Source organism: Taudactylus pleione, unplaced genomic scaffold, assembly GCF_031769625.1.
Source record: "Taudactylus pleione unplaced genomic scaffold, aTauple2 ptg002172l, whole genome shotgun sequence".
In the NCBI taxonomy this organism is placed as follows: Eukaryota; Metazoa; Chordata; class Amphibia; order Anura; family Myobatrachidae; genus Taudactylus; species Taudactylus pleione.
Window position 1 is genome coordinate 445,476 of NW_028286566.1, and position 19,353 is coordinate 464,828.

The 19,353-nt window shown below is 45.9% G+C and overlaps 1 protein-coding gene across 1 annotated transcript in view; it reads right to left on the minus strand.

The window, feature by feature from the left end:
* The window catches only part of DENND3 (DENN domain containing 3), a 95,379-nt gene that overhangs the window by 46,881 nt on the left and 29,145 nt on the right, over positions 1-19,353 (minus strand). Inside the window, exons 5-10 of the mRNA XM_088465834.1 lie at positions 14,966-15,077; positions 13,836-13,955; positions 13,255-13,473; positions 8,896-9,020; positions 6,391-6,546; positions 5,079-5,175 (exon numbers count right to left, since the gene is read on the minus strand). Coding sequence (XP_088321960.1) covers positions 5,079-5,175; positions 6,391-6,546; positions 8,896-9,020; positions 13,255-13,473; positions 13,836-13,955; positions 14,966-15,077 — 829 coding nt within the window. The remainder of the gene's footprint in view (positions 1-5,078; positions 5,176-6,390; positions 6,547-8,895; positions 9,021-13,254; positions 13,474-13,835; positions 13,956-14,965; positions 15,078-19,353) is intronic.

The window sequence follows — 19,353 nt, forward strand, 5'->3', positions numbered from 1 at the left end:
TTTGGTTGTACCACATGCAGAATTGGAATGTTTTCACAACCTAACACCAACAGTACATCACAGTTCTCCATAAAAACGGAGGCGGCTGTAACACTATCGGATGGTGACCGGCTATCAGTCTCTGATCTTCACTACCCCCCCAGTCTCCTCAGTACCATCAGTAGCAAATGCCCCCTACCAATGCCTACATAAAAGGTGAAGGGCAGTATACAAGAGAATGGTGTCACTGGTTCCCTGTGGGTAGTCTGTGTTCTCCTGAATGGCGGAATATGTTGGACCCAGTGACACGTATATTGGACATGTACTCTATGTATTCCTTTCTTCTTCTCTGCAGAATTGTGCCTGTATTTTGAGCTGAGGGTAGCATGTACTTGCCTCCATTTAGGCTTGGGAGTATGGGGTGATGCACATATATGTTAATGACAGTAGCAGCGTGGTGTTAGAAGTTAAACATCACACCTTAGAGATGCCCCCAATTTTAATGATTACATACAGTGCATCCCGAAAGTATTCACAGCGCTTCACTTTTTCCACATTTTGTTATGTTACAGCCTTATTCCAAAATGGTAAAATACAATAAAAAGTCAGCCACATACATACGGCGCTTGTCGGGAGTTTCATACAGATAATTGTAAACATGTATAGTCTTTATAATGTGTCTGTCTTTTAAACATCCGAATTCATATAGATTGTTCTGACGTTAATCCAATGTTGTCTCTCTTTCCAGGATTTTATATATATATATATATATATATATATATATATATATATATCTATATCTATCTATATCTATCTATATATATCTATATATATATATATATTATATATATATATCTCCAGTATTAGTCCACGCTCACGTCTGAAAATCCAATTGCTGGGGTAGCCACCCAAATGGGATCACCTGTATCCCTGCATACAAAAAATGAACAAAGGGGGTGCACTCACCAGTCTTCTAAAATTATTTTTTATTTCATCTTTTTAAAAAATGTTTACAGCATCATAGTAAAGCTCCGACGTTTCGGTCCTGTCAAGGTACAATTCCAAGTAGTACTTTGCATCAATATATACCTGAGTCCAATTAAGAGACTCCTCCCTCACAATCATGTGAGTACAAACAATAGAGACATGAAGACATCATTTCTAATTGTGCAATAATGCCAATCCAAGACTAACACTAAAAAATGAAAAGTAATTAAAAAAAACATGTTAACAGACACATATACAAAAACAAACCTTACAGGTATAATCGAGCTGCATCCCCCGCTAGCGTGCGTGTCAACTCCCCAAACTTCCTGCCAAGTGGCACGCAAGCCGGTACCATTTCCTGCCAAGTGGCACGCAAGCTAATACAGCAGTCATGACAACCGCTGTTAGTGTGTCCTGCACTTCATCTGTCGATGCTAGCGCCCGGAGCAATCAAATCACAAAGTAATATACAAGAACACTAGGGACCCGGTGACGCAGACAAACACGTATACGTCACCATATAACCCATTAATTTAAATGAAGATGTAACTAACAGAGTTTTCATATATTGACTCATTAAGCTAATATCAATCGGGCAGTCGACATGCACGTCCATCAAAAAGACGCAGCCTGTAAGCAAAATTTTTTTAAAAAGATGAAATAAAAACTAATTTTAGAAGACTGGTGAGTGCACCCCCTTTGTTCATTTTTTATATTATATATATAAGGGTAGAAAAGTGCTATATAGTGCAGTGGATTAAAAAATTGAATGACACAGGAATATAGCTTGCACAACAATAAAAAGTGTTTTTTTCACACATAGTATGCTCTGAGGTCACTCAGAGTCAAAGATATATATGAATTGGAACCATACCGTGATTGGCACCAGATTTGGTGCTTCAAGAGTGTGTATGGGGAGTCTCCGGATAAACCACCCTGCTCCCTTCAAGCCCCTGGTTCAGCTAGCCGTACATGGTCCAACAGTTCCACCAGCAGATAAATCTGGTGCCAATCACGGTACGGTTCCAATTCATATATATCTTTGACTCTGAGTGACCTCAGAGCATACTATGGTGAAAAAACCCTTTTTAATGTCGTGGAAATTATATTCCTTGGTGGGAACAGTAGGTCACATACATTGGCTGCTCAATTTCAGAGTGCGCCGGTGTTTTCTCCATACAATTACTTATTATTCCACAATGGAATAAATTCATTTTTGTCCTCAAAATTCTACACACAATACCCCATAATGACAACGTGTAAAAAGTTTTTTTTTTTTTAATTTTTGCAAATTTGCTCAATACTTTGTTGATGCACCTTTGGCAGCAATTACAGCCTCAAGTCTTTTTGAATATGATGCCACAAGCTTGGCACACCTATCTTTGGGCAGTTTCGCCCATACCTCTTTGCAGCACCTCTCAAGCTCCATCAGGTTGGATGGGAAGCGTCGGTGCACAGCCATTTTCAGATCTCTCCAGAGATGTTCAATAGGATTCAAGTCTGGGCTCTGGCTGGGCCACTCAAGGACATTCACGGAGTTGTCCTGAAGCCACTCCTTTGATATCTTGGCTGTGTGCTTAGGGTCGTTGTCCTGCTGAAAGATGAACAGTCGTCCCAGTATGAGGTGAAGAGCGCTCTGGAGCAGGTTTTCATCCAGGATGTCTCTGTACATTGCTGCATTCATCTTTCCCTCTATCCTGACTAGTCTCCCTGTTCCTGCCGCTGAAAAACATCCCCACAGCATGATGCTGCCACCACCATGCTTCACTATAGGGATGGTATTGGCCTGGTGATGAGCGGTGCCTGGTTTCCTCCAAACAGAACGCCTGCCATTCACGCCAAACGTTTCAATATTTGTCTCTCATGGTCTGAGAGTCCTTCAAGTGCATTTTGGAAAACTCCAGGCGAGCTGCCATGTGCTTTTTAATAAGGAGTGGCTTCCGTCTGGCCACTCTACCATACAGGCCTGAATGGTGTATTGCTGCAGAGATGGTTGTCCTTCTGGAAGGTTCTCCTCTCTCCACAGAGGAATGCTGTAGCTCTGACAGAGTGACCATCGGGTTCTTGGTCACCTCCCTGACTAGGGCCCTTCTACCCCGATCGCTCAGTTTAGACGGCCGGCCAACTCTAGGAATAGTTCTGGTGGTTCCGAACTTCTTCCATTTAGGGATGATGGAGGCCACTGTGCTCATTGGGACCTTCAAAGCAGCAGATATTTTTCTGTACCTTTCCCCAGATTTGTGCCTCGAGACAATCCTGTCTCGGAGGTCTACAGACAATTCCTTGGACTTCAAGCTTGGTTTGTGCTCTGACATGTACTGTCAAGTGTGGAACCTTATACCTTATATAGACAGGTGTATGCCTTTCAAAATCATGTCCAATCAACTGAATTTACCACAGGTGGACTCCAGCTAAGCTGTAGGAACATCTCAAGGATGATCAGTGGAAACAGGATGCACCTGAGCTCAATTTTGAGCTTCATGGCAAAGGCCGTGAATACTTATGTACATGTGATTTCATAAACTGCATACACACACACACGACGATTTTGTTACCAACGATTTTCTGTCAGATTATCTGTCAGATTTGTTATGGTGGGTACACACTGTGCGATATTACTGAGCGACTGCACGATTACGACATCGTAATCGTGCAGTCGCTCAGTAATCGTCACAAATCGTGCACTTTTATGTCGGAAACGACCAGCGATGTGCACTCCCGCTGGTCGTTTCCGACATTGTCCATTGTCTGAACATGCAGCACAATCTGACGATCTCGTCAGGTTGCTGCATGTTGGGGAATGGGGGAGAGAGCCCGGCGCTGAACGATATCGTTAATGATATCGTTCAGCGGCTGTGCTCAATGTCATGAACGACATTGAGCACAGCCTGCCGGGGACACACTACACGATATCGCTCAGGGAGCATATCGTGTAGTGTGTACCCACCATTAGTGTAATGAACGATATTTTTGAACTACAAATGATTTTTGCATATTCCCTTAATGAAAATCGTTCAGTTGATCAGTCTGACTGAACTACAAACGTGAACGCGCATGAACGATAATCGTCCGTTTTAACTCAGAAAGTGAACGATGTTTTTTAACGATATAGTTTATCGATAATCGTTCAAAAAATCGTTGTGTGTGTATGCACCTTAAGTATTCTTTTGTTTTTTTTTAATTAAATTTGCAAAAATCTCAAAATACTCTGTACACGTAGTCATTATGGGGTATTGTGTGTAAAATTTTGAGGACAAAATGAATTTACTCCATTTTGGAATAAGGCTGTAACATAACAAAATGTAGAAAAAGTGAAGCGCTGTGAATACTTTCCGGATGCACTGTACAACTTATTGCACAGTACTATACTAAGTTTTGGTTTTTTTATATGTTCAAGTCCCAGATAATGTAAGTTATATTCAGTTTCCCCTGTGTGTAGGTAAAGTCACTTTTTTTTTTTTTTTATAATCCCTTATGGTGATATTTTTGTATCCTCACACAAGGGAAAACACAGCGCCTAGAACATTGCTGTACAATTTGATATATTTTTTTTCTGTTATATGAATACTCATTTTATTTTTTCTTCGAATTTTCTGCCTTTTACACCTATGTATGAGGAATAATGAGCGAAGCGCAAATTTGAGTTGTTCTAAAATGCAGCAGCTCTTCAGGAAGTCAACGGGCAAACCCGGAAGAAAGCAAATTAAAAGAACTTAACCCAGCGACCACTGACCACCACGACCGGTTACCCTGGAGATGTTTATATGGTTACATGTCAGTAAGGCTGATCAGAGGACCACTGGCAAGTGACAGCTGCATTGCAGAAACTCTCTCGTGACTGAATTTAAAGGTCTTGTACAAGACAGCATGGACCATTAGTGGTGAGGGCAGGGGTATTACACTGTAAGTACAGGATTCCAAAACATAGGACCCGGACGGTTCTGTTCCACAGCGACGCAATGGCACAAAAGGTGGCGCGTGTGGTTGCAGGCGTTGTAATTGGACCTACTGGTCAGTTTCCTTTATCCCAATGTGAAAATGTTACATTTCAGGTTTGCGTTCATGTGCGTGGGGGGAACTAGTAAAATAGTAGCTAAATATGGGACAATCACCTTTTTGTAGAACGGCTGGTCCTCCAGGCTCCGGGTCTTCAGGAACTCCTCGCTGTTAAATACTCGGTGCTCATAATTGAGGTGGGCCTTCACGTCTCTGCCAAGCATAGGGAGCATAGAACCATTACAACATGGGGTCAACTGGGGATTTAAATTTGCTTGTACGGTATTACAATATAGGAGCACAGAGAACAAAGAGCTAGTGCGAGTTATAATGTTTCGCTAACAGACTGAGAATTAGGGATGAGCGGGTTCGGATTTACTCGGTTCTCAAAACGGCATTCTATTGGCTATCGGCTATCACGTGTTTTGGATAGCCAATAAAATAAATCCGAACTAATCAGAACTTGCGGTAAAGTGGCGATAAGAAGAGAGTAAATCCGAACCCATTCATCCCTACTGATAATAGCTGAGGAGTCAGACCATTGGCCCTCATTCAGAGCCGTTCGCTATTTGCGGTCGTTCGTTCAAAAACAAGGGGTGGCTATTCAAATGATCCGTTCGCACATTGCAGTCTGTTCACACCTCTAAGTCTGAACGAGCGAGCAAAACATACGCTCGTTTGATAAAAACGCCCCCTGGCCGCTCGCACCATACGTCATATCCGCTATTAGATTAATCGAGTACATCGTACAGCGTATGAACTGCTCGCTATTCTTGTGGTTGGTTTTTTCAACCGCTATTTTGCGAGCAGTTCTGAGTTAATAAAAACCAAGTGACGTGGTCAATGACGCTGCTGTATTAATTATGCACTCCCTTAAAACGCCCGTTTTGGCCTTTAAGCACGCCTGCGATCTAATTCCACACCCCCGTTTTCAAGCACCTTCCCCTGTTACTACCCACATACGCCTCATTCTGTCACTCAAAATAGCAGGCACTCGCTATATAGCGTAAAACGATTTTCGGCCGCACTGACTGGTTCGCGCATGCGTACTAAAAACCGTACGCATGCGCAGATGTGCGAACATCGCTCGGAACGAGCGTACTGCCGCTAGCGAGCGGCTCTGAATGAGGGCCATTATCCCTTATGACTTCCCACTTTATGGAACACCCAATCTTAAAAAAAAAATGGTCCTGTAACTTGCATTAACTATGCATCCAATTTTAAATAGATTTGTATCTATATAAATAGTATTAACTATGATATACCAGCCGTAAGATCAGTCAGATACAAGCACAGAAGCACTTGGCCCTGGGACAGGACACGGAGCCGCTCCCTGGGTACAAATGTATACTGCCCCCCCCCCCCCCTCCCCATGCACAAAGGATCCGGCCGCAGGATACAGACATGAATTAAACAGACACTATTTACCGGAATATGTCCACGATGAGCTGCAGAGCTATCTCCTGTATCTCGCAGTTCAGGTTCTGCTGCCACAGCCTCCTCCGCAGCCTCTGCTCCCCGATGTCCAGAGATGACGCGCGATGGGACAGCTCCAGGTCGTAGTGCAGCTGAAGATTCTCCACCCTGCGGGACACAAAGAGTAATGGTCTCCAGCCGGAACAGGACAGCTTATAGGACTAACCCGCCAGGCTTAGCCTTTTCTGGCATTACACCTGAACTGTGGGATTGGGCAAGCCGAGACTCTTTATCCTGCCACAGATGGGATGTCTACATCTCAGTTATACAAGGGGGAGATGCATCAAACCTTGGAGAGATATAAAGCGGAGAGAGATAAGGTACCAACCAATCAGCTCCTAACTGTCATTTTTCAAACACTGTTGGGAAAATGGCAGTTAGAAAATGATTGATTCGTACTTTCTCTCTCTCTCCGAGGTTTGACACATCTCCCCCACAGTTACTTAGCGATTCACCTCAGCTATGCTAAATATAAAAGGGGCCAATTCATCATCTGAGGCTGTATGGCCCCCCGATGATTAAGTATTGATCTCGCTGCGAGGGATACTTAAGTATCATCCGGTGCAGGGACAGCTGCTCCGAAATACAGAAGTTTGCTGCGTTACTTACCTCCTCCCCATCGGCGCGGCCACCCGCCCCCGGGGAGGTAGTGAGAAGGTGGCGGAGTGTTTCGCATCCCCAAAACTCCTTCCCATAGGATACAGCGGGGATCCGAGAACAAGTGCCATCATCTGAAGATGGCGCTTGTTCTCGCAAGCAAGCTTTCAGTTTTCGGAGTTTGCTGAATATCCGGTGGCACATTTAGGACCCATGACGATGAATGGCCTGGTAACTAAAATATGCAGAAACTAGCCTTTCCACATGGTTACCGGTCCATTTATCACTCTCACAAACTGATGCACATAAAGAAATGTACACATTGCCGGTTGCTTGGCTTTATTTCATCAATTATTACACTGGTGGAGTTGTGCTAATTGGACTTGTAATTACAAATAAATACTTAACGTGGCAGAAATTAATTCAAGACACCAAATAAATCTAACATATATTTAATAAACACACAATAAGCATGTCAATAGTGGTATACAAATGACATAACAATCACCTTAATATTATAAAAGTCTGTACAGACTATCATGCATTGCCATGGAACTTCTTAGTTCCTAATAAAAACCTGCATAACTGGCTAGTTTACTAAAGGAAGCAAAAAACATAAAAAATATATATAAAAAATTGTATATTTCATATATAATGTGACCAATCTTGATCTAACAGTTCTCACCCGATCAAAGTCCACATGTGAGAGTCCTAATATCCCCTTGATTCTACCTCCGGGTTTTAAACAAGGGGTAACGCTGAAATGATTTCCAAAGATGTAAACAGTATAATGTTATTTAGGAAACATGGACTTCACGCTAATTTGAAGCGTACGTATAATCCACCTGTATATCCTGAAGAGGTGTAGCGTTTATTGGTATCTCCTACCACCTGGCCAATGGACAAGGTTATCCTCTGACGGGGAAATCCTGAGGCTGTAATATGGTCAACACATGACCGCCTGATTATCTCTCACCGTCCTGAATCCAGCCAGCAGGCACCGTCACCGCAATATATATAGCGCTTATGGCTCTCCGTGGAAATAAGCGGGTGTCCAGGGTCAGCAAAACGAATGTGTCACTTGATGAAAATCCTCTAACTAGTTTCGCTTCCACTACATGAAGCTTTATCATCATCATCAATATTACTGTGTATGTGGGATACTGTAGCACAGGGTGGAATATCAGCATGGGTTTGTGGCATTCAGGGAACTCTCCTGTAAGTTGAGCATTAGGCTTCCCCCCTACTCCCCACCCGTTTATTGCTATATGCAGAGCAGCTGCAGACGGTACATATCTCCCAGCTGCAAGTTAAAGGTGTCCATGGTCAGCAGGCCGGAACAGAGCCTGCAAGACGGGAGAGCACTGGGAGCAGCGATAGACAACCTGTGGCACTCCAGCTGCTGTGGAACTACACCTTCCAGCATGTACTGCTCCAGTTTTAGCATGCCCTAATTACAAAACTGTTTTAGGGAATGATGAGAGGTGTAGTTCCACAGCAGCTGGAGTGCCACGAGTTCCCTACCCCTGGTCTAGGTAATGGTCACCACACCACCCAGCCGACTGAAGATCTTAACCACAGTCCACAGCAGCAGCTGGTGGTGAGAGCAGGAGCCACCTAAGGCAGAATCATCTTAGTCAGTGTCCGCCTAAGTGTGGGACACGGATTCTACATCTGTAATAGTAGAAAGGTTTATAACTGGCACAAGACCTACATTCCGAATAAGGTCCACTGATAAAAAAAAAAAAAAAACACCAAAGTACCTTCACCCTGACAATTTACAAGCCCTCTACCCCCTTCCAGGGAACTCCCGTAGCACAATAATACCTTATGACCATTGACTTACGTAGAGCCACTTACCTGCATAGAAACGTCTCTGCGGCCTGTACGGGAAAATCTGGAACATCAGACTCGTCTTCATCCTCAATCAAGGAGTTGGAAATGCTGCCATTGTCTATGTTAATCAAGATCATATCTTCAGCTTCCTATAACGAGAAAGAAAAAACAAAAAAGTTCAAAGTAAATAAAAGCTGGTATAATAGTATAATAATACTGAAGACAGGAGGTAACGGAGAGGGAAGAAGCAGAGAGGGTGACAGGAGACAGCAGAGAGGGAAGAAGCAGAGAGAGGGTGACAGGAGACAGCAGAGAGGGAAGAAGCAGAGAGAGGGTGACAGGAGACAGCAGAGAGGGAAGAAGCAGAGAGAGGGTGACAGGAGACAGCAGAGAGGGAAGAAGCAGAGAGAGGGTGACAGGAGACAGCAGAGAGGGTGACAGGAGACAGCAGAGAGGGAAGAAGCAGAGAGAGGGTGACAGGAGACAGCAGAGAGGGAAGAAGCAGAGAGAGGGTGACAGGAGACAGCAGAGAGGGTGACAGGAGACAGCAGAGAGGGAAGAAGCAGAGAGAGGGTGACAGGAGGCAGCAGAGAGGGAAGAAGCAGAGAGAGGGTGACAGGAGGCAGCAGAGAGGGTGACAGGAGACAGCAGAGAGGGAAGAAGCAGAGAGAGGGTGACAGGAGGCAGCAGAGAGGGAAGAAGCAGAGAGAGGGTGACAGGAGACAGCAGAGAGGGAAGAAGCAGAGAGGGTGACAGGAGACAGCAGAGAGGGTGACAGGAGACAGCAGAGAGGGAAGAAGCAGAGAGAGGGTGACAGGAGGCAGCAGAGAGGGAAGAAGCAGAGAGAGGGTGACAGGAGACAGCAGAGAGGGTGACAGGAGACAGCAGAGAGGGAAGAAGCAGAGAGAGGGTGACAGGAGGCAGCAGAGAGGGAAGAAGCAGAGAGAGGGTGACAGGAGACAGCAGAGAGGGAAGAAGCAGAGAGGGTGACAGGAGACAGCAGAGAGGGTGACAGGAGACAGCAGAGAGGGAAGAAGCAGAGAGAGGGTGACAGGAGACAGCAGAGAGGGAAGAAGCAGAGAGAGGGTGACAGGAGGCAGCAGAGAGGGAAGAAGCAGAGAGAGGGTGACAGGAGACAGCAGAGAGGGTGACAGGAGACAGCAGAGAGGGAAGAAGCAGAGAGAGGGTGACAGGAGGCAGCAGAGAGGGAAGAAGCAGAGAGAGGGTGACAGGAGACAGCAGAGAGGGAAGAAGCAGAGAGGGTGACAGGAGACAGCAGAGAGGGAAGAAGCAGAGAGAGGGTGACAGGAGACAGCAGAGAGGGTGACAGGAGACAGCAGAGAGGGAAGAAGCAGAGAGAGGGTGACAGGAGACAGCAGAGAGGGTGACAGGAGACAGCAGAGAGGGAAGAAGCAGGGAGAGGGTGACAGGAGGCAGCAGAGAGGGAAGAAGCAGAGAGAGGGTGACAGGAGACAGCAGAGAGGGTGACAGGAGACAGCAGAGAGGGAAGAAGCAGAGAGAGGGTGACAGGAGGCAGCAGAGAGGGAAGAAGCAGAGAGAGGGTGACAGGAGACAGCAGAGAGGGTGACAGAAGACAGCAGAGAGGGAAGAAGCAGAGAGGGTGACAGGAGACAGCAGAGAGGGAAGAAGCAGAGAGGGTGACAGGAGACAGCAGAGAGGGAAGAAGCAGCGAGAACTGATCTGTCTCAGGGGATACAGGTGGCGAGATTGTCATGGGCGTGTCGGTAGACTACCGTGCTCGTTCACAGCGTGCTGGGGTACATGGGACGCCTGTTTTAGTTGGATGTTTTGCACGCAGCACAGGAGTGGGTGCAAGTCCCGATACTAATGATGACAGATTCGGACGGAAAACACAGTGGGCGGGCCGGCCATCAGCAGGCAGGCGCACAGATACGCGAACATTCACATAAGAAGAAAAAAGCAAGCAGGCTCAGCCCCATTTAGGACAGGCTATTCCGATGTTTGTCTTGGAGTACTGCGCAGAACAGAACCGAGCCCTTGTACAGCCCACCTCCTAATAATGTCACAGTGCTAAAGGTCACCCCAATGCCTTAGTGATGGAGGCAACCTGTCCAAACAGCAGAACAAACACTGCTTTATATACAGCAGGACAATGCACATCACTGGTCATTATGCCACACATACCAGGGAATAACAGAACCTGCCTATTATCTGTTACACGGGGTCACGTCAAAAATAAATGTGTTAACAACAGGAATAAAAAAGGAACAGAAGAAAGATAATATACCTTCTAAGGCCAAGGAAGGAGAAGCTGCGTATTTGTGAATAAGTCAACTGTTGCTAAGTGCAAACTACATGTACAACACTTGTAAATGTGACAGCATGCAGCAAGTAACGGGCCATATGTTATAAGCCAGTGCCCGTGACCGGTTAGCACACGTCTGCCAGCACTGTGCCTACATATATTGTGCGACAGTCATTTCGCCTATGCCGTGCAGTGATGGGCACAAAGATGATCAGCGTGCATGTTCACGTTTTCACTATTCCATAGCGAATCCATTAATAAACATAATTCTATTTAAAGCTGGGTACACACTACACGATATTGTTAACGATTTGGCCGTTTCCGCGCATCGAAACGACAAATCGTTAATATTGCGCAGTTTGTATGCGCTACATCGCGTAGGCATTCTACACACAAAACCGTGTGATGTTACCCTAAGAAAGAGAACAAAGTCAAATTTACTGTACTCCATAAAACGTCACAATTCTGCCCCAATCCCCAGCATGGTTGGTGTAATGGTTAGCATTACTGTCGCACAGCAATGAGGTCTTGGGTTCCATTCGCACCAACTGTGTGGAGTTTGTATATTCTCCCTGTGCGTGCGTGTTTTTTTTTTTTTTTTTTTTTCGGGTGCTCTGATTTCCTTCCCACAATCCAAAAATACACTGGTAGGCTAATTAGCTAATGCCAAAAATGACCCCTAGTGTGTGTATGTGTGTGAGCATGTGCTAGGGAATATATATTAGTAAGTTCCACAGGGGCAGGGACTGATGTGAATGGCCAAATACTCAAGTACAGCGCTGCGGAATATGTGTGCGCTATATAAATAACTGGTAATAAATAAATGAAAGAAATAAAAAGGCTGGATTGTTAGATACGAGTATAGCACCATTAGTCATATAGGAACCTCAGCACTATAAGATCATGCCCAACCATCTGTACTTCATCACCTACAGATGGGTCCACATACATCTTACCACTGTGCGCTACAAGTCGCGTTAAGCCTAACGCCTGAGCGTCTTGCAACTTGGCACCACGGGGCGCCTTTTTGTACGACGTTTTACTTCCAAATACGTCTTGTTCACAGGTGTATCTGCGTGCAAAATGCTACGTTACAGCGCCAGCGGTTGTGACACGAACGTAGGGTTTCGCATGCAGATACACCCGCAGTCGCACAGAGGGCCTGATTCAGAGCCGGACGCTATTTGCGGACGGACGTTCTAAAAAAGGGTCCGGATATTTAAATTCAGCGCTCGCTCTTTGCGGTGTGTTGACGCCTCTATGTCTGAGCGAGCATTCGAAAAATGCGCTCGCTATTTTGTAAAGACGCCCCTTTGCCGTTCGCAACACACGTCATCTCCGGTATATATTAGATTAATCGGGAACATCGAAAGGCATCTGAACTGCTCGCTATTCTTGTGGTAGGATTTTCTTACCGCTATAACTGCGAGCAGTTCAGGCTAAGAGACAACCAAGTGATGTGGTCGATGACGCTCCTTTACTAATTATGTACTCCCATTAAACGCCCTTTTGACCGTTTGGCACGCCTGCGTTCGGATCTCCACTCCCCCATTTTCAAGCACCTTCCCCTGTTACCACCCACAAACGGTACATTCTGTCAATCACATTTGCAGCCCCTCGCTGTTTTACGAGCGCACGGTTTCCGACCGCAATGAGTTTTGTGCATGCGCATTACGACCCATACGCATGCGCAGTTGTGCGAAAATCGCTCAGAGCGAACGAGCGGCCTCTTACGAGCGGCTCTGAATCAGGCCCAGAGAACATAGGCATGCAGCATATAATTTTAATCAGCAAAAGCTGCTTGTGCTAAATATTAGCATCGCTTTGTGAATAAGACGCATTTAAAAAGGTATAAAGTCACGCTCAGCGCTACCAGGTCACACCACAACATGGCGTGACTAGAAAGGCTGTTTAAGATGTATGTAGACGCATCGGTAGGAGTAGGTCTACCGGTATAACCCAATAATGACGCTTATCCTCGACATGAATTATTAGGGATTACACAACCTCCATGAAACAGCCAATGGCAATAGGTGAACAACGACATAACACATAACATTTTTTTCGTTTGATGGGCAACATCCCAAATGTCCAACCTCGCAGACTTCCTGGTAGTGATCCAAGTGACAGCCCATGAGGAAGGTCGTTGGTGCCATGATGAAATCCAGCATGTGCCGAGACAAGATGGGCACAAACGTGTGCTGCCACTTTATGGGGTGGAGGTAGACCATGAAACACTCGGCAAGGAGGGTGAGCAAAGCCCAGTCTGATGAGAAGAAGACGATTCTCTGCTCGGTCAGGATACAGGCCATGATCTGAAGAATGAACAAGAGGGGGTCAACAATGGTAGAGGTGGGATGGGCCGAACAAGTACAACTGCTCTGGCACAGGAGTATGGTGGTGCCTTTACTAGGATTAGGATGGTGTCACATGGGCACTTGGGCTGCCATGCTTAGAGCATCGAACACTGACAGCAGCATTTAGGAGAAGTGCCCAAATCTCTGGTAAACCTTGGGAAGCTATTCCGGTGCTCTAAGCTCCTTACATGCAGCAAGCTTAGGTCGCGTTAGGCATCTCCTGCAGCAATGAAAGTTAGACATGAGCGCCTGTGAACCTGGAAAAGGGTGTCCATGTGCCCCCACCCATGATCCTTAATGCCTCATCTGGTGACACCTACCTGCAGCACTTGCTTGGGAGTGAAGCAGAGAAATGGAAGATGAAGATCCAAGTCGATTATCGGGCTGTCTGGATCCTTCCGCGAAGGAAAAAAGATCTGGAGGGGCTTCATGCTGAACACCTGGAATGACAAGTTTTGTTTTAGGACTTCCTAATCCCTTTCAGAAGATGAGAGGCGATTCAATTGTTTGTGGGCGGCAATGTTGCAATTCAATTATTCTGAGCGCCCATTAATTATTGCGTTCTTCACGCCCTATTAGACCGGTTGTATAACGGTTAAACCCGTTTAAAGTCCTGGTCAGGGTGCCCAAAAAAAGAGAGACAGAGATATAGTGGCTAATTCAGATTTGAGAGCAAAGCAAAAATATAACAAATAACTTTGCACCTTAGTAAAACCGTGATGCTCACCAGGAAGGGGGATTGGGCGGCGGCAGATGTAACATGTGTAGAGAGATTTTTATTTGGGAACGGGTGTGTCCAAACTGAGATCTGAATTGCAGTGTAAGAATAACAATGTCCAGTATCTGTGGGCTACAGGCAACAGCAGCCGGTATTTACCCAGCATGCAAACATAATAAATGTAATTGCACCCCTTGGGGCATATTCAATTAGGTGTGAGATTAACAAAAATCCCGCGCCTGCAATTTCCTATTCAGTTAGCTGCAGGGTTTTTGCTATTTTGAGCTCCGGGAGGTTTTTTTTTTCCCCCCTCGCACCTCCAGAGCAAGTCTGATATTTCCAAAAAACGTTAATTTGAGGAAAAATCAGCGGGACTTGCTCTGGGACCCCGGCGGCACCCCTCTGAGGACTATTTAAGGAATTGGAAGTTTCCGATTAGCTTAATTACTCACCTTCCGAAGCGGTTTTCAGCCTCCATCGTCAGAAGCCGGGTCTTCTGCAGCAGGGGCTCCAGTGTGTGTGAGTATGTGAGTGCGAGCGAGAGAGCACGAGCGAGAGAGCGAACGCGCGAGAGAGCAAAAGCGCGCGAGAGAAAAAACTATATTCCCGAACGTCAGGATGCCGATCTTTACTTAAGAACCCAGTAACCCGGTCTGTGCACAAACAAGTACACCCTGGAAACCTGCAATATTCTCTCCCCGAGGATATCTATGGAGAGAAAGAATTCATTACCAGATGAAGGGGTCCTGGCGGTGGGCTTGGTATTAGAGATAACTTTGCTGCAAATTCTTTAATACGATCGTCAAGATCAGAGACTCTGCAGGATTTCAGCTGTGCCAGGAGGCTAAAAACAGTGAAAAATGTAAATTGTAAATTAAACACCACATTTAAATGACACTATAACAAACCCGTTTTTGCCATGACGTCTCCATAGAGCTCTGTAAGCATTAAGCATGGTCTGCATGAGGACACTGGTCTGTAATGTGTCTCTGCTGCATCAAGGCTCCCAGCAGCTCAATAAACACTTGGCGGCTAACAGGCGAAGGGTTGCATAATTAATGTTATACAACTCAAACAGAAACCACCTTAATTAAACAGCGTCTCCCAGCCTGCCAAGGAGACCGCATTACATGTGATCACACAGGGGAGGGAGCTGGTGGCTTCTCACTTAGTTATTTACGTGGGGTACACAGGGCCGGGCAGTGAAGGGGGCCACTAATCGGGGACAAGTGAGGGAATTTTAGCGACAGAAACGCTGAAATATCTCCACATTAATCTGCCCTCTAGGTACGGTTTGCCCTCGCTAATATCCGCTTAGCATTACTACTGTACACAGTTTTACTTTACAACACAGAACCTACAGTACCTGTAAGCTGGCATAATTATAGCAACTCTGGGGTGCAGTGAAATGTGGATATTGTAATTGATTATTGTTCTGACTGGGGCTGAAGTAGGGAGCAAAGCAAAAAAAAAAAAAAAAGCAGCAACTTTGCTCCTGGAGGTGGCAAATTTATTTTTTGTTTTTGCATGCAGGGTAAATATTGGCTGATGTTGCATGCAGCCCACAGATACTGGGCAGCTTTATTTTTACCCCTGCAGTTTAGATCTGAGATTAGACACGCCCCTCCTATATCTAAAGCTAGGTACACACTTGTGGATTCACACGTCAGGTCGGGAATCGGAAGATCTGTCTGACGACTGTATAGGTGTGTACCCAGCTTATAACTCTCTCTGCCCCCGCAATGCAACATGGTTTTACCAAGGTGCAAAGTTACTTGCTTTGCTCCCATCTCATAATCAGCCCCATTGTCAGTAATGAAAAGATAGCTTCAGTGTCCTCCTATGTACACCCTGCCTGTTCTCAGGTCATCCTAGGTCACTACAATAACTGGATGGGATGTTTAACACAGAGGATTTGGAGCCCTTGTGAATTATCCACCACATCCGTCTCTCAGTTTATCTGATGGCTGTTACCCCACTCCAGCAAACGTAGTCCCAAAACGCAGTCCGTAGGGTGCTCGCCTCATTCCATAATACAAGGTGGTCAGGTGACGGACTGCTGTGTCTAGGACATAGGAGGTCTGCTCCGATTGTGGAGGACACAGCGCACAGAGAGGCGACAGGCAGAGACAGCTTTCCGCTAGTCTTGTCACGTGACCCGCACGCTATGTAACACTGGTTGGTCAACGTCACACTGTGCCGCTTACTGGCACTGCACAAGTATAAGAATCCGATTCCATTGGCCCAGCAACTCCCTGCAAATTATGGTTCTGTCAGAGAGATAGTGAGATAGTTACCCTCCACCAAAAAGCTGGACTGCTGCCGTCCCTCCTTTTCTGACAGTAGCCGTACCCCCCCATAGGTTTCTAGGGGGGCTGCTGTGCTTACCGATTTACCAAGCTCTGGAATGCTTGGCTCCAGTCACTAACACCATCTTCAGATGGCTTTAGCCTATTGGCTACCTTTCACCTGTGGCTCAGGTTTGCTCGTGCGCCGACGGACATCGCCGCGTGCACAGTTGTGATGCTGAGGAGGCAAAGCAGGAAGTAATGGGATTGTGATCACATGACTTCTCATTGACTGGCGGGACGCAATCCTACTGCAGCCTCTCCCCCAGCGACTCAGAAATTATACATCCTTACAAATAAGGATTCATTATTGTCATTAATTACAGAGATAAAGGAATCCTTATTATCAGGGGGAGATGGCAAGTTATAATAAAATCGGCCCCTAAAAGCCCTAAACTTCCAATACAATATTGGATTATTCAGAGACTTACTCTGTATAAATACTTAGGGACTGGTTCTGATTCAAACGGAATGCAGCTATTCGTGCAAATGGTCATTGTTGTACAGCTGTGCACGTGTCTACATCGCTGAAGAGTAGCACCGCGCATGCGCCCCGCGGCGTGGTATAGGGCAGGTGGAAGTTGCAATGGTACGTTCAATGGTAGCATCTAAAGACGCACAAAGCGAGCGACCCAGCCTATTCTCATTCAGCCTCACAGTCGTGCGCTGCTGCGACTGCCTTAGCGACTTTTGCGGTAGTCAAGTTCGCGAGTACGGCAACAGAAACAAACGGCCGTAGCTGCGCGCGATTGAAAGCCCCATAATCTGACAGCACCTTGCGGTGTGTACTTCTGTGTTATTATAAATCTATTTTTCCCAATGGTTTTCCGCCGTGTGACTTTCTGAGAACAGATGACTGGTATGTTTCTGGCAGCAGCTGAATGTGGTTACAGCAGCTGAATGTGGTTACAACAGCTTCCACAGGCGTCTGTCAGTGACCCCTCACACTCCGTGCACAAACCTGGAGCCAGCTTAAAGAGATGCATCTTATTCCACTTCCAAAAACAAGCCCGTCCGAGCACAACTTGGTGTCTTCAGCCGCACTCACAGGAAACATCCTCTGCAGTAATCACCCAGGGAAACCGCCCGCAAGTTATTTCTGGAAGCCATGTTTGTGTTTTACCTTCAAGGATGGAGCAGTGTTTCCGCTCCAGCACCCTCGTCACATGGAGGAACAATCTAGCACCTCAGCCACAAGATCCTCAATGTATTCCAGTCTTCTAGATATAAATTCCAGATAATCATCACTTATCGCAGCAACTATGTAATCCCGGACTAAAAGGTGCCCATCCACTAGTAGATCAGGGAAAGATGGTACGAGTACGACATCGTAATAGTACAGTCGTTCCCCTAGGAGGGTGTAGTGTCTACACTGTACGACTGAACATTAAGTGTAGGCACAGCAATCATCCCCGAACATGGCCAATCTGTCATTATCGGCAGATTGGCCTGCATGTTCGGACGATGATTGATGTCGGAAACGACTAGCGGAAGCACGCATCACTGGTAGTTTCCGACATTTGGATACACGATTTGCAGCCGATTACTGAGCGATTGCACAATTACGATGTCGTAATCGTGCAATTGTACAGTGTCATCGGCTAGTGGATGGGCACCTTAAAAGCGACTTTATGACATGTGGCTACTGCAGATCTTTATTTTGCAATTTAGTCAAATGCTTTCGTTAGAGATTATTGTAACTGCAGTATGTATCAGAGCTCCCAGTGGCTCTCCCACTGCTGCTACAGAGGTGTCCTCACTTACTGGTTGTCAGCACACCATATGGCGAGAGACGGTCAATGCGACTGAGACCCTCAGAGAGGAGTAGAGCACCGGATTTCTGTATGTGTCTATGGCACACTGAAGACTCAAAAAGCTGCTGACAGTATACCAGAGGAGTCGGGCTGCGTCTTTACCAGTACAACAGAACGCGGCGTGAACAAAAGCGGAGGCCTCTCGCGCAGGAGCCCTTCTTCAGACTCAGCCGCACACAGATGTCCAAATTTCGCACAACAAATTGATCTGCGTACGCTAGCAATATAGTGTTGTCGCTTCTATGTGTTCTAATTATGCGAAAAAGATGCACATTACCAGCAAAAAAAAAGACGCTCAGCCTGGCCGTGATGCACAGTAGTTGGTGCGCTGAGAGAGGCTATTTAGTGCAACTAAAGCAACGATTATAAAAATAGGACATATCTGTATATAAAAGTAACCTTCCCCACCTCCAACAATATACAGTGCATCCGGAAAGTATTCACAACGCTTCACATTTTCCACATTTTGTTAGGTTACAACCATATTCCAAAATGGAATAAATTAATTTTGTCCTCAAAATTCTACACACAATACCCCATAATGACCACGTGTAAAAAGTTTGAGATTTTTGCAAATTTAAATTAAAAAAAAACAAACAAACTAAGAAATCACATGTACATAAGTATTCACAGCCTTGGCTCAATACTTTGTTGATGCACCTTTGGCACCAATTACAGCCTCAAGTCTTTTTGAATAGGATGCCACAAGCTTGGCACACCTATCTTTGGGCAGTTTCGCCCATTCCTCTTTGCAGCACCTCTCAAGCTCCATCAGGTTGGATGGGAAGCGTCGGTGCACAGCCATTTCCAGATGTCTCCAGAGATGTTCAATTGGAATCAAGTCTGGGCTCTGGCTTCACAGAGTTGTCCTGAAGCCACTCCTTTCATATCTTGGCTGTGTGCTTAGGGTCGTTGTCCTGCTGAAAGATGAACAGTCGCCCCAGTCTGAGGTCAAGAG